The 23,933-nt window shown below is 41.7% G+C and overlaps 3 protein-coding genes and 1 long non-coding RNA gene across 7 annotated transcripts; 3 read left to right on the top strand and 1 right to left on the bottom strand.

The window, feature by feature from the left end:
* Positions 1–587: 587 nt before the first annotated feature.
* Positions 588–4,378, bottom strand: fbxl13 (F-box and leucine-rich repeat protein 13). The gene is made up of 9 exons (XM_076885695.1): positions 4,053–4,378; positions 3,840–3,960; positions 2,135–2,297; positions 1,938–2,057; positions 1,696–1,819; positions 1,516–1,596; positions 1,074–1,208; positions 804–967; positions 588–720 (listed from the first exon to the last, which is right to left on the bottom strand). The coding sequence occupies exons 1-9, from the start codon at positions 4,080–4,082 to the stop codon at positions 606–608; spliced, it is 1,053 nt and encodes a 350-aa protein (XP_076741810.1). The 5' UTR covers positions 4,083–4,378; the 3' UTR covers positions 588–605.
* Positions 4,365–9,776, top strand: LOC101465088 (leucine-rich repeat-containing protein 17). 4 transcript variants are annotated; one of them, XM_014407878.4, is made up of 8 exons: positions 4,365–4,628; positions 6,071–6,180; positions 6,876–7,008; positions 7,091–7,567; positions 7,648–7,862; positions 8,482–8,637; positions 9,095–9,236; positions 9,325–9,776. In XM_014407878.4, exons 1-8 carry the CDS (start codon positions 4,597–4,599, stop codon positions 9,602–9,604), a joined length of 1,545 nt encoding a protein of 514 aa, XP_014263364.3. In that variant the 5' UTR covers positions 4,365–4,596; the 3' UTR covers positions 9,605–9,776. The 4 variants fall into 4 exon arrangements, with proteins under 4 accessions (XP_014263364.3, XP_014263366.3, XP_004553426.3 ...); XM_014407880.4 differs by lacking the exon at positions 6,071–6,180 and having other exon boundaries at positions 4,370–4,628; XM_004553369.6 differs by lacking the exon at positions 6,071–6,180 and having other exon boundaries at positions 4,371–4,628; positions 6,807–7,008.
* A 3,147-nt stretch (positions 9,777–12,923) lies between these two features.
* Positions 12,924–15,392, top strand: LOC101466047 (uncharacterized). The gene is made up of 3 exons (XR_013099299.1): positions 12,924–13,105; positions 13,178–13,233; positions 13,302–15,392. It is a non-coding gene; the product is annotated as an uncharacterized LOC101466047 (long non-coding RNA).
* A 2,940-nt stretch (positions 15,393–18,332) lies between these two features.
* armc10 (armadillo repeat containing 10) lies at positions 18,333–23,781 on the top strand. Its single transcript, XM_004553374.6, has 6 exons — positions 18,333–19,070; positions 19,290–19,435; positions 19,525–19,659; positions 21,399–21,575; positions 21,705–21,776; positions 21,961–23,781. The coding sequence occupies exons 1-6, from the start codon at positions 18,827–18,829 to the stop codon at positions 22,210–22,212; spliced, it is 1,026 nt and encodes a 341-aa protein (XP_004553431.2). The 5' UTR covers positions 18,333–18,826; the 3' UTR covers positions 22,213–23,781.
* Positions 23,782–23,933: the final 152 nt, after the last annotated feature.

Raw genomic sequence — 23,933 nt, 5'->3', positions numbered from 1 at the left:
ACTGTCCTTTTCAGGCATGGCTCCACGTCTACTCACAGTTCTTTAGCGACGCACACAACTCACACCGTGTGTAGACACCCCCTGCAGAGTCAGTCTGCCAGGCGGCTCTTGCTATGTGCTAGCTCCAACTCTGATCACTGGAACATGTGCTCAATAGTGCAACTGTGCTCTCTCGCCACAAGGGGGCCCCCCCACACAGCTGACAGCCTTTCCAACATTGAGACCCCTGTTCTAAAGATTATGTTGAGACATTTCTGAATTTGAAGCAAACTTTGAATTCAGTCATTTCAGACCAATGATGGCCGGAAACATCAAGTCCATGAGAAACTGTGCATATAAATAGGATTTCCAGTGAGAAAAGGTTGCTATATTATTAATAGATAGGACCGCAAACTGGCTCCTGAAGTAAACTAGTACACCACTTCAACTGTGCTGTTGGAAACTGATGAAATGTGTCAGCAAAGCAGGTAAAACTTTGTGTTGTAGGCTTCTGTCCCGACAGGTACAGACCAGAAAGACCACACAGGTAAACCTCTGTTTATTTCCTGCATGGACTTACTGCAGTTGTCATTACTGATTACTGCTTTGCTACTTCTGATGGATCATCACTTGCTGGGTTTTGTGACCAGATGCCCCATGTTGTATCCAAACCAGTATGGAGGGGTGTCGCTGCTGTGCTCCCAGTATGTCACACGTGGCTGAAGTTTTGAGGCAGCTACCCTGAGGAAACACACCTTTATCGATCGGTTAAAGTTTTGGGCAGGAGTTTAGCTTTGCTGTGAACTTTTAAGAGCATGCCGTACCTCGAGATGCCGCTGCAGCAGGCCATCGTGATGGAACTGAGTGGAGGACAAATTCTTTCCAAGTACCGAAGTGTGAGATCTGTGAGAAGAACACAACCACTCACATCAAGCTCTCGCAAGTACTGAGATCCACTTGTCAGATACTGCACGGCCATATCGGTCATCTGAGGCAGGGGGAGAAAAATGAAAAAATGTCATGAAATGACAAGAAGAAAGGCAGTTCCTTCAACTGGGTAACATTAAATGCCTTAGTAATGTGCACGTTTATACCTTAAAACAGCCGACCATCCGCAGTGCGACCAGGCCTCTGCAGTAAAACGAAAAGGCTCTGACGGCTGCGTCAGACAGAGCCACACAATGAGAGATATCGACATGTTCCAGGTCTGTCACATTCTTGCACAGCTTCTGCTCATTGTGAGAAACAAAGAAAATGAGAGATGTGTGATGAAGTGTTACTGATTAGAAAATAAATGAGGACTAAACATGGAGGAAATTGGAAATCATTTCTTCAATGGTGTTGGCTTGTTGAAAGCAAAAGATTCTTTGAAATAGCTGTGGAAAAAGAGAAGGGTTTCATTTTGTAAAACCATTAGTCCAGGAAAAGGTTTGGATACAATTGTAATTCCCATCAGTTGTCAATGTTACAAAACAATGTGAGAAGAAGAAAACTTGGACGCTGAACAGTTGGCTGAAATTCCAGATAAATATGCACCTTAATTCCAGCGTCTGTGACAGAGAAGCACTTGGCAATAACCAATTTCCTCAAGGGAATTCCCTCAAGAGTGGCCAGTCCCTAAAAATGCAAATACCCAAGTTACAGGTTGTTCTTCAAATTCCCAAAATTCAAATCTTCAGCAATGCGTGAAAACAAGAGCAAACATGGTAACAGTACTTGATCCTGGATGTTGCAGCTGCTGAGGTCAAGTGAGCAGAGAGAGCTCCCACCCAGCCACTCCACGGCCGAGTCCGTCAGCCTCTCGCAGTAACTCAGATTGAGATGGAGAAGTTTACACAACCTAACAAGTTGGAAAAAATGCAAACAAAAGCTGCTTTATGATAGTATTTAGGCTCAGTTCTGGGTAAATACTCATGAAAAAAAAACTGTCATATAATCAGAGACGTAACTGTGTGTACCTTTGTGCAATCCTCATGACAGAGATGTCGGTGATGTGACTGCAGTGACTGACATTCAGTTCTTGCAGTTCATTTGCTGAGCAGCCTTTAGTCAAATACTGCACCCCAACATCAGTCACCCTGAAACACATTATTTAAAGAAATGTAAAGAAAAGGTATGAAAAGTGAGACTTCGGTCATCACAAACAAGCACACACCTGTTGCAATACGAGATGTTAAGATACCGCAGATGTTGGAGGGAGGCTACAGATTTGAGGCTTGCGTCAGTCATCCCGGGGCATTCTGCTGCGTGGAGCCTGCGGAGACCTTGTGAGCTTCTGAACAGGGCGTTCCAACTCAAGTCTGTGAGCTGGTAGTTGCCTAACGCACAAGCATTGTGTACAACATAGTGGAGAATAACTGGAGCAGTATTAAAACTCTTCACACAATGGGGAAACAATTATTTGATCCCCTGCTGAAATTTTAAGTTTGCTCGCTTGAAAAAAATGAACAGCCTCTTAATTTTTATTGTAGTTCCATTTTAATGGAAAAAGACAGAAATCAACCAAAACACATTACATACAAGTTATAAATTGATTTTTTAATGTCATTGAGTGAAATGAGTATTTCCACCCCAAGCAAAACATGACCTAATACTTGGTGGAGAAACCTGTGTTAGCAGGCACAGGTAGGTCACCAGGTTAGGACACATCTTAGGAGAGACTTTGGCCAACTTCTCAGTTTGTTGGCCTCTGCTTGGGCACTCAAAGCTTCAAGTCCTGTAGAATTGTCCTGTACCAGTATCAGAAAAAAACAGTCCCAATGGATAATGTTTCCAAGTCCATGCTTCACTATCGGGATGGTATTTTTTGGGTCATACTCAGTACTTTTCTTCGTTCAAACGTAACGGGTTGAGTTAATACTGTAAAGCTTGATTATAGTTTCATCTGACCACAGCACTTTCTCCCAAGCCTCATTTAGATGTTCACTGGCAAACTTACATGTGGCTTCTTGAGCAGGGGGACCATGTGGGTTCAATCCATTATGGCGTAGTCCAGGGGTGGGCAACTCCAGGCCTCGAGGGCTGGTGTCCCTGCAGGTTTTAGATGTGTCCTTGAACCAACACAGCTGATTTAAATGGCTAAATTAGCTCCTGCAGTTCTCCAGAGGCCTGGTAACGAACTAATCATGTGATTCAGGTGTGTTGACCCAAGGTGAGATCTAAAACCTGCAGGGACACCGGCCCTCAAGGCCTGGAATTGCCCACCCCTGGCGTAGTCTATTGCCAAGCTGATTAACAAGGTCCTCCTGTGTAGTTTTGTGCTGATCCACACACAATTTTCACCCCATGAGGCATCGTCTTGTACGGAGCTCCAGAATGAAGGATGAGCAATGATCATTTTATAGTTCTTCTATTTCTGAATAATTGCACTAATAGTTCTCACCAAGCTTCTTGCTGATGTTGTTGTACCTCATTTCAACCTTTCCCAGGTCTACCATCTTGCCCCTGATGTCCTGTGGCAGCTCTTTGGTCATGTCTATGATGGTGGAGAGGTTGGAATGGACAAAACTGATTATGTGGACAGGTGTGCTTTGTACATATGAGTTGCAATCAGGAGTATCTTTGTTTGACTGACTGAAATCTGTGTGCAACTTGGGCACACAACCAATCTGTGGAATCATGAATTATTCAAATACTTGTTTCACTCAATGGCACTTAAATCAATTTGTAACTTTGATGTAATGTGTTTTTTCTGGATATTTCCTTGATATTCTGACTCTCCTTTTAAATGAAACTACCATAAAATTTAGAGACTGATCATTTCTTTTTAAGCCGCAAACTTACAAATACAGCAGGGGATCAAATAATTATTTCCCCCACTGTGCGTGTATTGAAATGAAGACTGTGGGATGTGATCGCACCCTCTATGCTGAAAGACTTCAGTTTGGCTGCTTCAGCAACAGCTTTGAAAGCGATATCGGAAAGATGTGGTGCATCCAGCAGAGAAATAGCAGACAAGCAGTGACATCTGGTAAGGAGGGCCTGTTAGAGAAGAGCAACATGGGGTTAAGGGTGTGGGTACAAAGAATTATGCACAAGACAAGACACATTCATGTGCCATGATTTACACTCACCAGGACACAGCTATCTGAGAGCGTGAGCATGTCGTTGATCACAATCTCTTCAAGTGCAGGACATCCAGCAGAAATATATCTGAACCCAGCCACGGTCAACTAGGAGGAGAGGGGAAAATCTGTTTCATCATCTTAATCAGTCTCCTGGATGCACTTTTCCTCATTCACAGAATTTTCAGGGCCCCATAAAACTATACATCTGGAAGCAAACTAATACGCATTCCCAGAAGAGTGTCTTTCATGTTGCAGTACGTGGGTTACGTTACAGAGTGTACACATGCTGAGTGGGTGGGCCAACCCAAACCTCTGCTTGGCCACAGCTGCCTTTTCCTCTCTTCTGCTCATTCGCTCGGCGCTCTCCCCGAGTGCAAACCCCAGCAACGCCAGGAACAAGAGAGAACACGTGCAAACAGACGAGTGATTGGATTTGTTCAAGACGGACTGAGGAGGTCAAAAGCCATTTGCTGTTTTCAGCTGAATTTGAGTGGAGCAGCTGAGAGAAACGCATCAACTGACCTGGGTGCAGCCGGACAAGTTGAGGTGGATGAGATTGTGGCAGCCCTTCCCTGTGGCCAGGTACAGAAAACCTTCGTCTGTGAATCTGTCGCAGTAGGCCAGACTCAGATACTGAAGGCTCAGGCAGTTTCTGTTAGATGTAAGAAATGATGAAGGCATATTATGTGTTAATGAGCCTTGTACGGATCATAGTTGGTTGTTTGGTTGTTTGTTTTTAGCACAAAAAAGTTACATTTGAAAAGAAAGCCTTGGCATAAAAAAGGAAAATGTCATTGTCAATTAAAGGTGAGCATCCTCACATTATTCTGTGGGAAAATGTGAATCAGATAGCATTGCATAATACTACAAGCCGTGAGAGAGCAACACCATCATGGAAATCGATCAACCTGTCATACAATTATACAGTGTAGCATCTGTTTCTCTAAATCATTTTGCTGGCACAGACCGCATTCATTTCGGACATGAAATACAAGCCAGCTGTGGGCTTCAACTGGACAAACAGACACGTAGATAATTCTGGAACCTGAGGGGCGGGATGCCATCAGAAAGAAACATTATGCACACCGATACACCGTTTGTAGCATCTTTTAAATCTATTCTGGTGACAAAGTCTAAATCACTGATGGTTTTACCACAAATGGAGACCTACCTGGACAGCTCTTGTAGAGTTTTGTTTGTTAAGAGGGTGCAAGAAAGGTTCAAGTAGAGCAGGCAGGGACAGCCCTCCAAAATTCTCTGGACCATCATATCCTACAAAAGGAGAGATTGAAATGTTACTTCCCATCCAACCAGGAAGGAACCTGTTACTAGAATCTATATTTGGAAAACTGACCATTGCCTGTTTATTTATCGGTGGATGAAATCAATTAGAATCAGGGTTTTGTCAAGGTTTAGAAAGTCAAAGTCAAACTTTAGAAAACTGTAAATGTGCACATACAAAAGCAAGATGCATTTTTCTGTAGCTTTAAGATGTTCGTTGTTAACATGTTCACTTACTGTAACATTAAAGCACTCAGACACATTGAGCTCCTGCAGGTTTCTGCATTCACCTGCAATAAAACAGTGAGCAGTATAGAACAGATACATGTTTACTTGTACTATGCTGAATATTTTTTGAAATACTTTATGACTGTATCTTAATGAATGAACAAGTATTGTCATAGTAATCCACTGTATTTTAAAGCTGTACATACACCAGTCAGGAATAACATTTTGACCACCTGCCTAATATTGTGTTGGTTGCTGTCAAAACAGCCCTGACCATCGAGGCACGGACTCTACCAGACCCCTGAAGGTGTTTCTGTGGTATCAGACACCAAGATGTTAGCAACAAATCCTTTAAGTCCTCTAAGTTGTGTGTTGGGGGATCCGTGGATTTGACTTGTTTGTTCAGCACATCTCACAGATGTTCAATTAGATTGAGATTTGGGGAATTTGGAGACAACTTAAACTCATCGTTGTGCTCTTCAAAAAGTTCCTGAACCATTTTTGCTTTGAGACAGGGTGCATTATCCTGCTGAAAGAACACAGCCGAACATTGCCCAAAGCATCACACTGCCTCCACCAGCTTGCCTTCTTCCTACAGTGCGTCCTGGTGCCAGGAGTTCTTCAAGTAAGCGACACACCTGCACCCAGCCAACCATGTGATTTATAAGAAAACATGATTCACCAGACGAGAACACTTCTTCCATTGCTCCATGGTCCAGTTCTGATACTCATGTACCGCTTGTTAGTTTATTTTTGAGCAAACTGCGATGGACTGTGTATTCTAACACCTTTCTATCAGGACCAACGCTAACCTTTTCGGCAGTTTAAGCTGAAGTAGCTCGTCTGCTGGATCGGACCACACAGGCCACCCTTCGCTCCCCACAAGGATCAGTGAGCCTCGGCCTCCCATATTCATTCCTTGAACCACTTTTGATAGGTACTGACCACTGAAGACCAGGAACACCCCACAAGCTGCAGTTCTGGAGATGTTCTGGCCATCATAATTTGGCCCTTGTCAACCTCGCTCAGATACTCACGTTTGCTTGTTTTTCCTGCTTCTAACACCAACTTTGAGGACAAAATGTTCACTCACTCGATAACATAGAGATAAGTGTTATTCACTTCACCTGTGATTGGTCATAATGTTATAACAGATTGGTGTGTTACCTCTCACTTCTGCTGGGATGACAGCTCCTGTGTACAATCAACAATACCAAATTTGCCCTTTGACCTGTTATTTCCATTTCCCAGTTTGAAAACTTTCATCAGAAGCTGATTTGACTCCAGTTAATCTTGCTGAAGAGACAATCCCCCCTGCAGGGTTCAGGATGCGTGCAATCCCCCCTCTCCTCTTATTCTGCCTTTTCCTCCTGCTGCTCCCATCCATCCAGATGAAAAAACCAGGGAAGGGCAGAGGCCTCAAAGGAGCAAGGCACAAACTCACACGGGACAGGTATGGATTACTCCTACATTTAATTTGATTTCTGCAGCCCATTTTTCACAGATTAATCAGCTGTTTGTGTTTTAATCGTCAGGGCAAGAGGTCCTCGCCGTCACAGCAGGTCAGGCCCATCTGGTCTTGTGTCACCCAACTGTTTAGAGTCACCAGAATCTGGGCATGTCTTTGTAGACTGCCAAGAACGGCGTCTCTCTTTTATTCCCACCGCAAACACATGGTCCAACAAACCCAAGCACCTCCTTCTAGCCCGTAACCGAATTAAAGTCCTTCATGATGGAGCCTTCCTCGGATACGAGAATTTAGATAGTCTGGACCTGCAGCAGAACCAGATCTCTCTAGTGGAGGATGGGGCCTTCCAGGGTCTGACAAAGCTTACCACCCTGCTGCTTCAGCACAACCGCCTCCAAACACTTAGTGAGGAGGTTCTCATCCCCATGCCAAACCTTGGCTACTTGCGTTTATATGATAACCCCTGGAACTGTCTCTGCCCAATTGATAGTCTTGTACGCACTCTTCAGGTGCCAAGCAATCGTAATCTAGGAAACCACGCCAGGTAAGTGATTCCAACAAAACTCAGTATGTAGTGTGCACTTTTTAAGTCATTACTCAGTGTCTAAATGTCCCCTCTTCTAGGTGTGCCAAGCCCATCTGGTTAAAAAACATGAAGTTGAAGCACGTTGATCCTGAGTTACTCTGTAAAGAACCAGACCCAGCCAACAACCAACAGAGTAATGAAACGGGTTACACGGGCGCTTTAGAGCCCAGTTCAATTCGAAGCAAACCAGATGCTACTACAGTCTGCTTCACCTACCATTACCCCCAAATACGGATGGACTGCAGTAACCGAGGCAAGCTCTCTGCACTCTACCCTCCTCTCCTCTGAGCCATTTCCTGAGAGGTTTATCACATGTGTTTTTGTTATGTAAGAGAGGGGTTAGGAAAAATACCTGCGACTGTCAGAGAGCGTGTATGCTCATGATTAAATATTGCTGTTGCTTGGCTGGGACGACTAAACAACTCACTCAAAGAATTTTCACAACCTAACGTAAAACAAGCAAACATGCACGTGTGGGTTTGCAAATGTGTGCTTACTTAACCTCTTATATTATCACTTTATAGGAGTTTGTCACCTTATAAATTTGAAAAGAAAGCCAACATCTGGCTTTTTTATGAGAACAGTCCTATTAAAATAGAAAACCATTTGTAGTGTGTCCAAAAAAGGACTAAATTAGATGTACTACTATCATCCTGCTGGCCTGAAGCCTGTATTTTAGTGTTTAACTCATTTTCTGGATAGAAACAGAACTCCAATTTGTCTCTGCGCTACATTTTAGTCACTAATCATCCAGTAGTGGAACTTGTGCTGACTTCTTGGAGCACTCTTGGGTTTGACCAATTTGAATTGAATGCATGAAAGATTGAGCTGAACATATAGATAAAGCTTTTTCTGCATTTATTTATGCTCAGGTTTTACTGAGGTGCCCTCAGGTATCCCCGACAACGTTGTCCACATCGACCTGTCGCATAATTCGATCAGTCACCTCAAAGCTAGAGACTTTCATGCCGCGAAGAGTCTCCGAACCCTTAATCTCAGCAATAACAACATGGAGCACCTGGACAAAGGTAAGCATGCTATTATTACCTATTTTCTAATAATCAGGGAATACAACAGCATGTACGGCGCTCAGTAGGTTTGTATCCACATGCACAACTGCAAATTTGTATACGCCACTTTCTTTATGTGATGGATACCATATGGATATGCAAAGTCAAAAGGTTAAGAACAGTTATACAAGTCTTGCCGCCTTCTGTTTCCCATTTTGTGTTTTCAGAGACAGCGGGCGTTCTGCCATCGTTCTGTATACTGTAATAATTTAATTTATGGTGGGGAAAGCTTAGGAGGTTGAAGACAAAGTGATCAGTGTGGTGAAGTTATTCAGACACACACTGAAGACAGGCTGAGCATTTATATTAAAGTCTGACTGCACTGCGTTTGCTCTTCATATATTTATACTGAGAGAGTCAAGAAGCTAACGGAAGCTGTGCCCATGAACCTCTGCTTTCTCTCTCTCACTCTCAGGCTCTCTGACTGGGCTCTTGCATCTCCAGGAGCTGGACTTGTCAAACAACAACCTGACGTTTGTCCAGCACGGGGTTCTTGAAGACCTCTACTTCCTGTTACATTTAAAACTGGAAGGAAACCTCTGGGTGTGTGACTACAGGTGGGTTCCTCAGCTCAAATTTTTATAAGCATCTTTTTTCAATGTTAAATGCTGACAAGTTAACTAAAAACTCCGTGCCTTTTTTCAGCATTCAATACATGGTTTACTGGTTAAGCCTCCATCCAGGAGTGAGTCCTTCAGGCCTGGTGTGCTACTCTCCTCTGGAATATGCTGGGGAGAGCGTGGAGGAGTATGTGAAAGCTTACAACAGAGAGTGTCCAAAGCAGCAAAGCAGGCCAGATCAAGACCAGACAGACCCCAAGCTCTGGAACACACTGATGGAAGCACAGGCAGAGCTGGAGGAGGAGGAGCTGGAGCCGAGCGCTTTGAGGGTGCCGCAGAAATACCAGATCATCAGATTGTCCTGACTCAAGTTAAAATATGAACCTTAAAGGCTGTTTGTTTTGCCTTCATTAACCTGTTCTGTAATTTGTAAAGCAAAAAGTCTGCATCAGATGAAAAAACTATTTTTTTGTTGCTTTTATGTGTTATCGGTGTTGTGTTTGTAATTCAAATATATAAAGATCGACATTTTGATTAGTTTGACTCATTATTGTGGTTATAATAATAATCATAATCATAATCATAATGCAAATTGCATTGATCTTTGCACACCTGCATATAAACCACCTTAAATCCAGCATTGAACACTTACTGACAAATCTCAGGCTGGACCACTGCAGGGACGTGCAGCCACGCAGGTTAAGATGGGTCACAAATAAACGGTAACTCTGCAGAATGTTCTTCACTGTGCTGTCTGTTATCCAGTCTTTGGCCACAGATAGGTTGATCTAGTAAGAGCAACAATTAGGGGACATCCAGACTCTTGCTATTTAAACTAAAAAAAATTTAACAGCATCATAAATTAAACACAAGAAGTAATCTCTGAGTGCAGACCTGACTCCACAACACGCCCGACTGGATGATAGATTTCCATGTGCAGCATACTTCAGCACAGTTTAGCAGGTCTTGTAATCCTAAGTACTGAAAGATCTGAGGATTAACATAACAAATCATCTTTTTTTTAATCACATGGAAAAACAGCAGACAAATGACACTTGACTTTTCTCTGAATACTTAAAGGGAGTTACAGTAAAACTCTGGTTTATAATGTTGTTGCCATGAGGTGATGAAATATTACAGTTAGGTTTGTAAACTTTTAACCAAATATTGAAGCATACTTAAAATAAAAACAATATTTTTTATAAAACACAAACGTGGACATAGGATGTAGACACCATTTTTTGTATAAATACAACTTTCTCGCTTTCTGTTTGATGTTATTGGCCCTCTCACAGGGTCTGCTGGCACCTCTGCCAGATGTGAACAAGCACCCAAAGCCAAACATAGTCATGCTGAAACACTGTTCATCAACCGAGGACAGAAACAAATTCCACACAAACAGATGCTTCAACTGGTGAGTGGAGTCAGTGTTGGTGAGTGGCTATATATATATATATATATATATCATATATATGCATACATGAATTCACAGGTCAGTTTATTAGGTACACCTTGCTTATACCCCTTTTTGCCTTCAAGATGTTCTTAATATTGGAAATGTCTCATTCCGTTACATCCCAAAAGACGCTGCATAGTGGACTCGTCTCAAACTGGTTTCATGAACATGATAATGTGAACTTTGTGTGTTGTCCTATTGGAAGCAGCCATTAGAAGATGGGTACACTGTGGTCATAAAGGGACAGTGAGCAACAATACCCAGGTAGGCTGTGGTGTTTAAACTGTGCTGTGTTAGTACAGAGAGTGTACCAAGCAGCAGCAGCAGCCCGAGCAGTCAGTGTTGCAGACGAAATTGAGACTCAGAGCAGCCAATGGCTGTGCAAATTGCAGCCTCGGGTCCCTGTTGCCAACTTACAGGAGTGGCACCTGATCGTCTGCTGTAAGGATCCATGTGTTGTGCATTCAGAGATGTTTTTCTGCTTGGTTGTAATGAGTGGTTGTTTGAGATACTCCTGCCTTCCTATCAGCTCAAAACAGTCTGGCCAGTCTCCTCTGACCTCTGGCATGAACAAAATATTTTCTTTTCCCCCACAGAGAACTGCCGCATGCTGGATATTTTCTCTTTTTTGGACCTTTCGCTGTAAACCTTAGAGATTGTGTGGGAAAATTGGAGTGCATGAGCAGTTCCTGAAATGCTCAGACTATCCTGTGTGGCACCATAAACACACCACAGTCAAAGTCATTTAAATCACTTTTCTTCCTCATTCTGACGCTCGGTTTGAATTTCAGCCCTCACCACGTCTACATGTATAAATGCACTGAGTTGCTGCCATGTGCATTAAAAGATAGTTGAACAGGTGTACCTAATGAAGTGGCCTGTAAGTGTATATACACACGCACACTCTGGTATGTATTTAGATTAAAGGAAAATGATCTGCAAGTGACTTTAATCAAATACCCTCAAAGAGAGTGGACTGTATGTTTACAGTGGAATCTATTTAAAGAGTTATGTAACTGAAATCTGAGCTCATCGCTGACTGCTCAGAGAACAAGGGGGTGTTGCAGCCTGAAAAACAAACCAGACTTGCCATCATCTTTCTGTGTACAAACTCCAGGCTAAATACAAAGAAAACTGAGACAAGCATGCTGCTCGCTGTAAGAGAATCTACCTGCAGTAAGAAGCTGCTTGGGAGCACAGAGAGTGCATCACATCCTTTTTCACTCTGCTGATGCTTGTTGTCCATTTCAGTAAATCCCACTTGTAGCATCAGAGGAAAATTCATACACACACAAAAGATAAAAAGTGTTCATTCAGTTTTGAAGTAGTCTTCTGTCCCTTTCAAGTCCTATCTTTACACCATGGAGCAGTGATACACTTAAGGCTGAGGCATCTAGCCTTTACAGGGGTCTCCAGTTTCTCAGTGAGAGCTGGAGTGTTCATTCATTTTTAACTTAGGAAAATATACATTTCTGCACAAAAGTATGACAACTGAGTTAAGAATATAAGTAAAAAGGTGCACAGGGACAAAATGAGTCACGGCAGTGGGAGGATACAGCATGGGAGCATGACTTTTAGTCTGGCAAATTTCTTAACCTCAGTGAGTGTTTTCTCTGGCTTTTTACATGAGGGAGCGAGAAAAAAAACAGCCAGCAGACCTCAGTATAATTTCTTCAGAAAAAAACCCCTAAAATGTTGACCTACCAGCTTTCATCCTCTTGTGTAATTTGACCCAGCTCAACAGTTTGGTAAGTGCAACCTGCCGGCATTTCCTCTCAAAAGGCTTTTTTTGTCAAGTCCATCTGCAGAGTCAGCTCCAGGGTATCTCTCTTGCTCTGTGCAATGAACCTTTTCCACTTCCTGTCACCCAACAAGAAACAGCTCATCATTAATTCAGCAAACAGGGAGGCAGGCTGTCAGGAGCCAGGCTTAACTAACAAAGGATGGGAATCAAGTAACAAAAAAATAATAATTTATATAATTCACAATTTATAAAACAGTTTATTATGATTATAATTTCAGCCAAATCTGGACTGACAAATACTGGCCGAGTGAAACAGAACACCCTGATGACTTTACCTACTTATTACTTATTAACAGTGAGAGAAAGTCTTTAGGTTCTCTGAAGCTGAGTTACTGTTTCACAGTAAAAATGCAACCAGAACCAATTTACTGTGCACCACCAGTCTGAGGACCTGCAAGAACTAACTCAGCAGCTGCTTTCAATATCTTCGATTGCAATCAGTGGAAGCAGAATGTGAGAAGGTTTTGTGTCCCCTCTGGTACCTTTCCTGCCGCTGTGGCTTCACTCAGAGCATGAGTGATTATTTTGCTGGTCAGAAGCTTTAATCATTATTCTGCTGCAGGTAGAGTCTGTAGTTTAACTCACCCTCATGGCTCTTTCATTCAGGTAAATAAAAATGTCATTTTATTCTCGATTCTTTTATATTTTTAGTATTTCAATTTTTATTTTTATTTCCAGCCTCTCCTGGCTTTGCACTCTGTTGTGGAGCTGCTTGTGCTTTCCTCCTCAAGAAGGTATGAATTCCAGTACTTTCATTTGTATAATTGACCACGAGTTTAATGCGATGTTTATTTCCTGATAGGTTACAGTACTGCACATGGCTACTATCTCTATGAGAGCCCCCAAACCTCTAGCACATTTCATTCTGGACAATCTTTGAATACAAACAATGAGAATGTTGGACGGCAAAGCTTTGTTTCCCGTCAGCCAGAAGCATTTATTTATGATAAAGGACAGGATGCTAACGCTGAGATGAAGCAAAGCCAGCCTGATAAATTTCATGGGGCCTCTTCTGCTCCTCTCATAGGGCAAAATGAGCAGTCTGGTTATCACCATCCCTTTGACTTGTTAGTGAGGGGACACACGCAGGAGCCTGTGAAGGGTGTCGCTTTCCCCACAATGAGTCATTTAAAGGAGTTTATAGAAAACATGAAGCGTTCCTTCTTAGTACCAGGAAGTGACTTGAGTAGACATTTTGAAACTGCACGGGAAAAAATGAAAACTCTCGGAACACCCATGGACTATGGACCAACTCCTGACAAAGGAGGTACTGCCTCTGGTGACAGCAGGATAAATAACGATCGGATTGAAGAAGGTGCCAACTACCAAACGCCAAATAAACGCCTCTCTTTCCCTGATCCTTTCGACTCCTCTGCAAGTCTCATTTCTTCCAGTGTTTATGACAACCAAAAATTTAGGCCGGGCACCACTTTCTACCCACACGATCATTTAGCAGCCACAGGTCTTGCTTCAAGAAATTTGGTGCACGGTTTTCCCTGGGGAAACAATGACTTATCTGTGAGTGTGGAGTCAGAACGACACAAACCACCAGAAAAAACACAATTTCCCTCCAGCTCCTTTCACAGGCACGGTTCTTCCTATAGTGAACATGTGACTGCACCCCCTGTGAACCCTGCAAACAGCCCATCTCAAGATTTCAGCCAGTATTCAAGTGAGACCTCAAATTTAACACCTTATTGGAAGGATATGCTAAAACCAGTACATGCCTCTTACAGTAGAGATCCTTTAATGGGGTACTGGAGACCACCTGGTGGCTTTGAACTCACTAAAGACTTCCACAGAGCAAGTCAAACTGATGTCCCACCTGCAAAAAACCTACCATCTGCATATTCCTATGGCAAAAAGCATCCCCTTTCCATGCAGCATTATTGGCCCAAATACAAGACAAGAATAGGTGCTTCAGTCCAGCCGGGTAAACCCACTGACAGCAAAGAGTTAAGGACTGTAAAATATGCTTCCAACATTCACTGGCCTCCAAGTGGTTCTGTCTCTTTAAGCTTTAATGACCCGTTACCCCAATGGAGAAGAGGTCACATGGGTTATCAAAGAAGCCCACAATACCCGCAAATTCCTCATTATAAGCAAAAACAGATGGACAGAGCTCGCTGGATGTTTACCGCCAAACCCTTGAGTTTTGTTCCCGGATACCAGAAAGTCAGTGCTGTTCCCTTCGTCCTAAATGCCGGTGCAAAACATGAGAATTTAAACCTCTACAATCAAGAACTCTTTTCTGCCTTTCAGAAACCACATTACAATAGATTGAGAAATCCACCCCAGAGTGGGCTTACATCTTATGGAGTAAGAAACACACTGGGCTCATTTTCTAAACCACAAAGGCAAACTGTGAGGTCTGAACGTTTACGGCCTTTCATGCAATCAAACAGGCACATGCCTCGAGTCAGTGCGAGTCGACGGCCCAGACACTTGGCCAACTGGCCTTCTGAACAGCAGCCTAAGCCTACAGGTTTGATGCCTAAGTGTGTGATTAAGAGGAACACAAAAAGCCTTCTTCCTCAAGAGTCCCGTAATACATCTCCATCATCGCCATACGTTAAATCCAAAAACCGCTTCACACGGGCCGTAGCATATCTGTCAAAGGTCTGTTTCACACCCCGTACGGTGCAAGGGAAGAGTAATAACAATCAGTGGAGACTGGTCAGAAGATGGCATGAATGAAAGGACACGATAACTCAATGTGCAAGACCGGGAAGAATGATGAACACATTTTTGAAGGTATGAAAACAAAGATGTTGTAGTGTTTTTGTCTGTGAACACATCTGCTGTCCTGGAAATCTGTCCTTTAAATAGAAAACAAAGCATCGCATTACTAAGTAAATACTAAAACTGAGCACTGAAACTGGACTGACCTTATTCAACTTTAAAACATCTGTATCAGTCTTGTATGGAAGTGTAATGCATTCAGTAGGCAGTTTCTCCAGTGTTTCTGATTTATTTTTTTTATTTTATTTTTTTTAAAACATTAATTTTATTTATATAGCACCACAACAACAGTTGCCTTGAGGTGATTTACACTGTAACATTAAGACCCTGCAATAATACAGAGAAAACCCAAACAATCAGACGACCACATTTTGAGCGAGGGTTTGGAGACAGTGGGAAGGAAAAACTCCCTTTAAATAGGAAGAAACCTCCAGCAGAACCGGTTTCAGGGAGGGGTGGCCATCTGCTCCAACTGGGTGTGAGAGAGGGAAGACGGGACAAAAGACATGCTGTGGGAGACTGTCAGAGATGGATAAATAATAATTAAATGCAAAATGGTCTATAAACACAGCGAGTGAAGAAGTGCATCATGGGAAGCCCCCAGCAGCCTAGGCCTGTTGCAGTGCAACTAAGGGAGGATTCAGAGTCACCCGATCAGGCCCTAACTATATGCTTTATGAAAAAGGAAAGTCTTAATCCGAATCTTAACAGTAGACAGCGTGTCTGTCTCTTGAATACAAACTGAGAGCTGGCTCCACAGATGAGGGAGCTTTTTATTTACCTGAAGGTTTGATTTCATAAGCATATTGACCTATAATACTAAAACTACTGTTGCAGACTTTCTCCTGGATATTGCAAAGTTTCTCCAGGATCATGCGAGCTGCTACAGCTTCAGAATATAAGACGTTGCATCTAAAAAGCATTAAAGTAGTGCAGGTGACTCTGATAATGAAATCAAGCTTTTAGGTCCACAGAAGTTCTTTTAAGTTTTTTGTTGTTGTTTTTCTCCCCTTCCAATGTCTGGATTTTATTTGCGGGTAACATTACTGACAAGTGGTCTATGTAAATAGAAGTATTCGTAATCTTAATGGCCATTCTTTAACACCTAAAAACTTATAGATTTATTGTAATAGGATTGGTCTTCAGCTGCAAATCAATTTCCTGTTCTTCTACCTACATCGACTATTTATGTAAGAACCTGAAAGTGTTACAATTTTGACTTGTCTTGATTGCCACATTTGATGGTAGTCTTTATTATACATCTTCAGTGTAAGGATAAAAACAGTTTGCTGGATATATTAGCAGTCCAGAATAAATTCTACAGTCTATATCCATTTAACTTTGTGGACAGAAAAGCAGCTGTAACTGTCTAATAGGTCATCTGCATTTGTTTTAGAGTTGACATCATGTTGGACATGACATAAATATTGGTGTGAAGATCAGTCTGAATTGACTTTATGGTTCTAAAACAGGATTAAATATTTAAAATGAGTTTTTAAATCCAGGCTGTAGGTCTGATTATATTCTGTTTGTAATTTATACTGCAATAGGTTCAGTCAGACATCATGTTTAAACAAAAAATTAATTTCTGAAATGTGTAAATTGAGATTGTTTTCGAAAACAATCAAGGTAATCCGATTTACAGGAGAACTACAGTTTTTGTTTGTGTGTGGGTTTTTTTTTTTTCTTAAGTTCAGATTTGTTTGCTTGCATCTGTATTTGTTTCACATCCGGCTGCAAGTAAATAACGAAAACTAAAATGTGGTAGGATTCATGCTTTATGAATGGATGGTGCTGACTGTTTTTCTTTTTTGTTGTTGTGTTTTTTGTTTTTTAAAGAGAAGTCTCCCTCTACATTAAGATGCATTCACTCAGTCCAGTGAATACATGGAGGCTCTGCTCTTTGCCTGTTGCCATGGTGAATCCTGGTACTAGAGCTCTGCTGATGGCTATTTTTCACTGCTTATGCACAGGCTTAACTTGAGCTGAACATATTCAGCTGATTGAACTTTCTAGAACCACAAGCAGCAGCTCAGCATTAATCAAGTTGGAGTTTGTTGAACCTGCTTCTAAAACAGATCCCATTAAGGCTGTAGCTGAAGTCTTGCTTTTGAAAGTCACTTTAATGGTAACTTAAGCATCAAGTCAACCTAATTAAAGCCACTTGAAAAGAACATTGGTGGGGAATGCAAACAAGCAATGCATGAGTCATTGTTTGCATGTGCTTGAAACATGTTGAAGTGTGGGTGAAAGGGGGGGCAGGGGAATATGAACGTGATCTTCTCTGGACCTCTTCTGGTGGCCTAACAGGTCTTCAGGGGTTAGGAGTAAGGGCTAAAATTAAGAGAAAGTGAGCCACCGTGTGTTCGTTTCAAGAAAAGCCGGGGGTCTACGTGCCAGTGCACAGACTGGAAATGATCAAGTGTACTGATTCAACATGACATACATGAAGCTGTAAAGCCCGTAAAAGTAAAATAAATTGGGATCTCATCTTTTACATTCAGCGGGGGGTTGGTGGGGTGATATGCCCAACGTTTATCATTGGCAGTGCAAGGATGGCTTCCTTTGAAAGTAAAATGATCAAAATGCATCAATTTTCTTCACCAGCATATGTTTGCCATCTGACACAAAGGAAAATCTTGAAAAGCCCCAGTCTCTGAAATTCTAAAGTCATAAATATGAAGGACTATAAGCTAGTAGAATTATTTCACTTTATAAAACTGGATTATATGCATATGCGACAATGACTTTGATAAATTCGTTGGTGGGTAATCCTAATTTCCGAAACTCAAATGAGATATTTCAGATTAAAATGACTAATAGACCAGCAAGTAAAAAGCAAAACTGATACAAGTAGAGAGCTTCTTACAAAATCAACATTGAATCTTAGATGTGATGTGCTCTTTGCACAAACGTTATACTTTTTAAGGTAATGTTATTTATTTATTTTTTGTATAATTCTGATTTTTTTTTTCCCCCTTTGGAAATCTTATCTGAGGAAAAGCTACACTGGTGCTCCTCCTTATTTTATTTTTATGTCTTTCACTTTACGACTTTTAAGTGTATACTCTCGTTTGACGATCCACCGTTGCCAGGTAACGGATTAAGTAAACCTTAAGTCCGGTTAAATGTTGGACAACTAGTGAGCAGCAGAAGTTTTTAACGGTAATATGCAGAATCGGATGCGATCTGTTTACTCGCGGTTTTTCAGTTTCTTTCTGGTTATTTTAAAAGCTTCATAAAAACGCTATGTTCAGACAAATTATACCACACTCTTTAATGACATACAAAGCCATATCAGTCACGCAGCGAAAGATTTGTTTGGCCACCCCAAGCTGGCCTCAATATCGACTCGGATAATAGTTGACAACTGTGGCTGGTCGGCAAACTTCTGCACTTTTTAGAATAATGAATCTGTTAAAACGGATTTGCGTTGCCTTCGTTGTGGTTTCGATGGAGTGTCATTAGTTTTAGCTAACTAAAAAACTTGACTTGTTCGCAAGTAAGGTAAATGATTTATCCATAACGTGTAGCTTAACGCTAGCCAGCTAGCAGAGCTTAGCTAAAGACATAGCAGCTAGCAGCATGGGCGATATAACTCCCAGGTTCGGCAACATGAAGGCTTTGTTAGGATTAGTTGCCGGAGCTGGAGCCTCTTATGGCATATACAAACTTATTAGTTTCAAGAGGAACAAGAAAAATGCCACAGGTGAGAATCCTGGGGTTAAAGGCAGTCAGCAAAGTGAAGTGAAGATACAACCGGGGAGTCTGCTGGCCAGAGTGTCCGGACTGGATGTTATCTGTCCCCGACCAGCAGATACGGCATCAGGTAAGGACCCCAGAGCCCTTAAAGATGGACTGTAATCCCAGCTGCTATTTAAATCTGAATATTCCAGAAAAATCTTCAAATATTTTTGTTCGCTGTTAACTTGTGAATATTTCATCATCTTCGGACTTGGATAATAATTAAAAATAAGCTTTTGAATCAAATGAAAAAGAAAAGGGTTACAACTGATCCATAATCTCATCTTTATGTTATGCTTTATAGGGGACATCATCCACCAGTCCCCTGACAACCTGGAGCCACAGCACTTGAAAATGCTCCTGTCCTGTTTGCAGACCAGCAATAATCCCTCCGACAGGTGTCGGATTCTTCTTACATTAGGAAACAGTGCTGCCTTCACTGTGAATCAGGTACAGTAAATTTACTGTATCCGAAATGTATAGATTGGAGGAGTTATTGGTTGACTTTAATGTTCTTTTCTTCTCTGTTAATCCCTCAGAATCTAATACGGGAATTTGAAGGGATTCATATCATAGCTGGGTTCCTTTCTGATCCTGCGCCTGAAGTTAGGGTGCAGACTCTGAATGCTTTAAATAACCTCTGTATGAACATCCAGAACCAGGAACAAATAAAGGTATGTTTGTTGTATATTCATTTCCTCTTAAGATGTGTTTTTTTCCATGCATGCACGTGAATGAAAGAGAGAGACCGGTGAAAGGATGAAGATGCAGGGAGCAGAGGTAGTAAATGTGGATGTGTTTAAATACCGGGGTCAAACATCAAAAGCAAAGGACAGCACACAAGTGAGGTGAGTAATGAGAACAGGCAGTCACACTGGTTGGAAGTGACCAGGGTGGACAGAATTAAATGCATCACAGGGACAGCTCAGGTTGAGCAGTTACAAAGTTAGAGAGATGAGGCTGAGATGGTTTGTCTATAGTTTGTTTATAAAAAAATAATTTAAAAAGATAAGCAAGTCATTAAAGGTGGGATGTTATAGGTACATTGTGATCATCAAACTAGGTAACAATTTTACAGTCTTCTTTTATCCACTCTTGAGCCAGTGCAAATTGCCCATTCAGAATCTCTTCTGCTTACCTTCGATTGTAACAAGTGGTTATTTGAGGTACTGGTTTCTTATCTGACCATTCTCCTTTGACATCAGCAAGGCATATTTGCCCAAAGAAGTGCTGCTGAGTGGATATTTTATCTTCTTTGGACTATTCTTTATAAGCCCTAGAAATGATTTGTCTGCGGAAAATCCCAGTAAATCAACAGTTTCTGACATACTCAGACATTCCCTCTGGTATTAACATCCATTTTGCATTCAAAGTCACTTGGTCTCTTAATTAACATATTGTTACAATGGTGCATGCTAGAATTAAACATACTGGTAGTCAGAATTTCAAATAATGTGGTCAGAGTATGTAGCAGGTAATCGTTGTGAGCCAAAGATTTAGGTTTCAGGTAGCTTTAAAGGCTCCAGACATTTTTTTTTTTTTTTTTTTTTTTTCCCTACTCTTGGATCGATTTCAAAGAGTAGGGGATTTTTTACTTTTTGAGAGAGAGCTACCTTAAGCACACAGCTCTGATTGTGAACACAGAAGCCCCACACAACTGCTGCCCTAACAGACTTGTGTGGGGCTGCTCCAGTCTGCATACCACAGCATCCTTGGGCAAGATGCTGATCCCTGAGTTGCTCAATCATCAACACTTATAGCTCTCTTCCACTAGTACCTCCGCAGCTTGGCTTGGTTAAACTCAGTGCAGTTTTTAAGGTTTTTCATTAGGTGATAGCACCTGGTACCAGGTACTTTGTTAGCATCTGCTCAGCTGAAGTTCCAAGTCAGCTCAGTCAGTCTGAAAATGTGGCGTCAAAAGACTGAATGCCACCGATTGGCCAGTCAATGGCATCATTCAACGAGTCATGAGAGTGACTCCTTCAAAAATATCGAAACCACGATTTTTATAGCTTGGCAACAAGAGTTTTAAAAATCTCTTTCATTGTTGTGTTGTTTGTTTCGCATACAAAACGTGTCACAACTTTTGGCCGTGATGCTGTACATAAACGGTACTCAATTGTAATGGAAAATAGCCGAGCAGAGTAGGTACAAGTGAAAAAGAGGCTTTTGATGTAGAAAAGAGTGTCTGTGAATGAGACATGTTGTTTAAAGTGCTTCGAATGTTCATGTAGAGTAAAAAGGCATTATTACTACACTCTGTTTAACATCTACGAGGTATTGTTTTCATTTTGCTTCATTTAGTCATTATTCTCTGTAGCTGTTGGCAGACAGCTCTCTTGTTTACATTTGTTTATATAGCTGTGAGTTTTTTGAAGATGCATTTTACTGAAAACGTCATCCTGTCTGTCAGGTTTATGTTCCACAAGTGCTGGAACTCATTGAGATGTCACCAGTGAACTCGGACCTTCAGCTCGGTGCTCTGCGGCTGCTCACAAACCTTTCAGTAACAGACAAACATCAACACTTGCTGAAGGAATCCGTTACTCTTTTACTGTCCTTGCTGGTCGTGAGCAATGAAGCCTTACAGGTTTGCAAGTTTAGGGCGTGAACTCTTTCAGTTCCCATAAGCAGATTGTTAAAAGCTATAAGGATGAAATAATCTTTAAATCTTAACATGAATGTGTGCCATATGTAAAAGCTGCTCTGGTTGTTTCAGGTTCAGACTCTGAAAGTCCTCGTGAATTTGTCATCGAACCCAGATATGATGGATGACATCGTTCAAGCTCAGGTGAGACCAAAAGGAAATTAAAATCCAGCCTTTATCTGACCGTCTTCATGAAAAGGTTTGCATGTTTTTGTCATACACAGGGACTGAGCAAGCACTGTGCAGCTTAGTCTTAAGAGGCCATCAGAAGAAACAGAATTGCAGTTAGCAGACTTATTAGAAATTTTTCTTTGCTTTCTTACCCCAGGCGCCAGCTTCCGTGGTGCTGCTATTTGATGAACGAACAGCTCCTGCAGTGCTTCTCCGTCTGCTGACCTTTGCAGGGAACCTGAAGGCCTGGAGGCCATCAGCCCAAGTGGCTGATGAACTGAGGCGCAAACAAGATTGCCTCTTCCGGGTCATGCTAGACGAATCCTCCCAGCTACACGGCAGATTGGTTCAGCTGCTTTCACACCCGGATGGAGAGATCCAGGCCCAGGTCGCCCGTATCTTGACGTAGACCTCCTTCCCTGCATCCCATTATGCTTCCAAAACCACCAACCATCACATCACCATCGCATTTCCCCTCTTAACTTGTATGTAAGTTGCCATTAATCTTGTAGAAGAGTAGGTTATGTGTAGCCTAAAGCTTGATTTGGAGATCTCTGGGAAATCTGTCCCCCAACTTGCGTAGCAGCGTCGACATGTAAAAAGGATTAAAATGGGGCTCCAGTTATGACGTAGATCGGACGCAGAAGTATAATTCATGTGTACGTGTGGATGCACTGCTTGCACTCCTTCCATATCTGCAGCGTTCCTTGAATCTGTATTTTCAAACACAGCTACATAATTTGTTCTACTTCACTGGCCACTCTTCCGTCATTCTAGCGTCTAACACCACAATTAACTGATGGGCAATAAGGGAGCAGGAAGCAGGAGGAACCCTTTCATTCAGTGGAGTGCAAACAGGCCACCTCTTCCTGTTTTTCCTGCTGCCAGAGACTGTTTTCCTTCTAAAATATCCACAGTGCCCTATTTTTCTTCTGAGAACTTTCCCCTAAGAATAAAAAAAAAAAAAAAAAAAAAAAAAAAAAAAGCAAACACAAATAATCTCTGAAGCTACTTTCCAGGTGAAAATTCTTAATCCAACTCCACTGCCAAAAGTTTTCTAGAGAACGTTTTAGTATGACCTACAGCATGAACCTGTGCACTGCACCCCCACCCCCTCCCACCGTGGTTCAGAGAGACTTTTAGCTGTGTTTTTAGTTTAAGAAGCAGGGTGTTGTGATTCTTAGACGGGCCAAAGTGAATTTAACTTAGAGGGGTTCAGTGTATCAAGATGAGACACTGACCCGCCAGTATTAAGAAGTGCTAGCTGAGTTATGTGAAACATCTAAGAATTACACCATTTCAGGAAAACTTTTATCTTTAATGATGTGCTGACCACAGCTGCCTGAAAGGGTTTGATCCAGGCTGTGTTGGTGTCACTGAATGTCTCTCTCACTCTGTGAACTGGACTCCAAATACCTGCAAATCCCCCTGAGGGAGGAGCTGGAGGAAGTTAGAAAAGGAAAAGGATGTTTGGACTGCGTCGATTGTTCCACAGACGCCGCAAGTATCACAAATAGCTGTCAGACTGACAAAGCAGTGTCACAATGATCATCTGAAAGCTCTTTCTCATTTACAAAAAAATCATGGTATTGAATGTTAAATACAAGCCTTGTTATGTTAAGCTATGCACTGAGAAGACTGATTCACCTGAGAGGTTGAGCGTGCATGAAAAATGTAACTGTGATTCCAGAAGATGACGATAAATGCGAGATTTTTACTGCATGGGTCAGTCCAGGTGTGTTGAAATGCTGCACTTTATTTTATGTTTAGACACTGATTTTATTGAACCCAAAACTAAATATATCTCAGGCGAATAGGGTTTACCAGACATGTGGAGTAGGAGGTTGATTTACTTGTGACCTGGATTATTATTATTATTATTATTATTATTTATTTAATTAAGTGTTTTGCCTATAAAATGGAACATATGTTTGTCTGTTTGAATGGTTCAATAAATACCCAACATGGTAAAAACTTTTTTTTTTTCTGTCTTGTTGTTGTTGTTGTTGTTGTTGTTTTTGGATGAAATTTTGAATAAAGAATGTAAAAATCAGATTGTTCATGCTCAGGCACCAAGGTTGACAGTGTTTTCATTTTCATCGGTTTGGTAGGTCGCAGGAAAAATGCTGT

Source organism: Maylandia zebra, linkage group LG7 (genome assembly GCF_041146795.1).
Source record: "Maylandia zebra isolate NMK-2024a linkage group LG7, Mzebra_GT3a, whole genome shotgun sequence".
In the NCBI taxonomy this organism is placed as follows: Eukaryota; Metazoa; Chordata; class Actinopteri; order Cichliformes; family Cichlidae; genus Maylandia; species Maylandia zebra.
Note: the sequence above shows the minus strand (reverse complement) of the source record. Positions and strands in the feature narration are given on the sequence as shown.

Bases quoted from the DNA above. Each gene is read 5' to 3' on its own strand.
- LOC101465088 (XM_014407878.4), top strand. From the start codon at position 4,597: ATGAGATTGTGGCAGCCCTTCCCTGTGGCCAG. The intron at 6,181-6,875 runs GTAAGCGACACA...TCCCCCCTGCAG, and splicing joins TGGTGCCAGGAGTTCTTCAA to GGTTCAGGATGCGTGCAATC. The intron at 8,638-9,094 runs GTAAGCATGCTA...TCTCACTCTCAG, and splicing joins CATGGAGCACCTGGACAAAG to GCTCTCTGACTGGGCTCTTG.
- fbxl13 (XM_076885695.1), bottom strand. From the start codon at position 4,082: ATGCTCACGCTCTCAGATAGCTGTGTCCTG. The intron at 2,058-2,134 runs GTGTGTGCTTGT...AATGTGTTTCAG, and splicing joins AACATCTCGTATTGCAACAG to GGTGACTGATGTTGGGGTGC. The intron at 968-1,073 runs GTATAAACGTGC...CCCCTGCCTCAG, and splicing joins GGATGGTCGGCTGTTTTAAG to ATGACCGATATGGCCGTGCA.
- armc10 (XM_004553374.6), top strand. From the start codon at position 18,827: ATGGGCGATATAACTCCCAGGTTCGGCAACATGAAGGCTTTGTTAGGA. The intron at 21,576-21,704 runs GTTTGCAAGTTT...TGGTTGTTTCAG, and splicing joins TGAGCAATGAAGCCTTACAG to GTTCAGACTCTGAAAGTCCT. The intron at 21,777-21,960 runs GTGAGACCAAAA...TTCTTACCCCAG, and splicing joins ATGACATCGTTCAAGCTCAG to GCGCCAGCTTCCGTGGTGCT.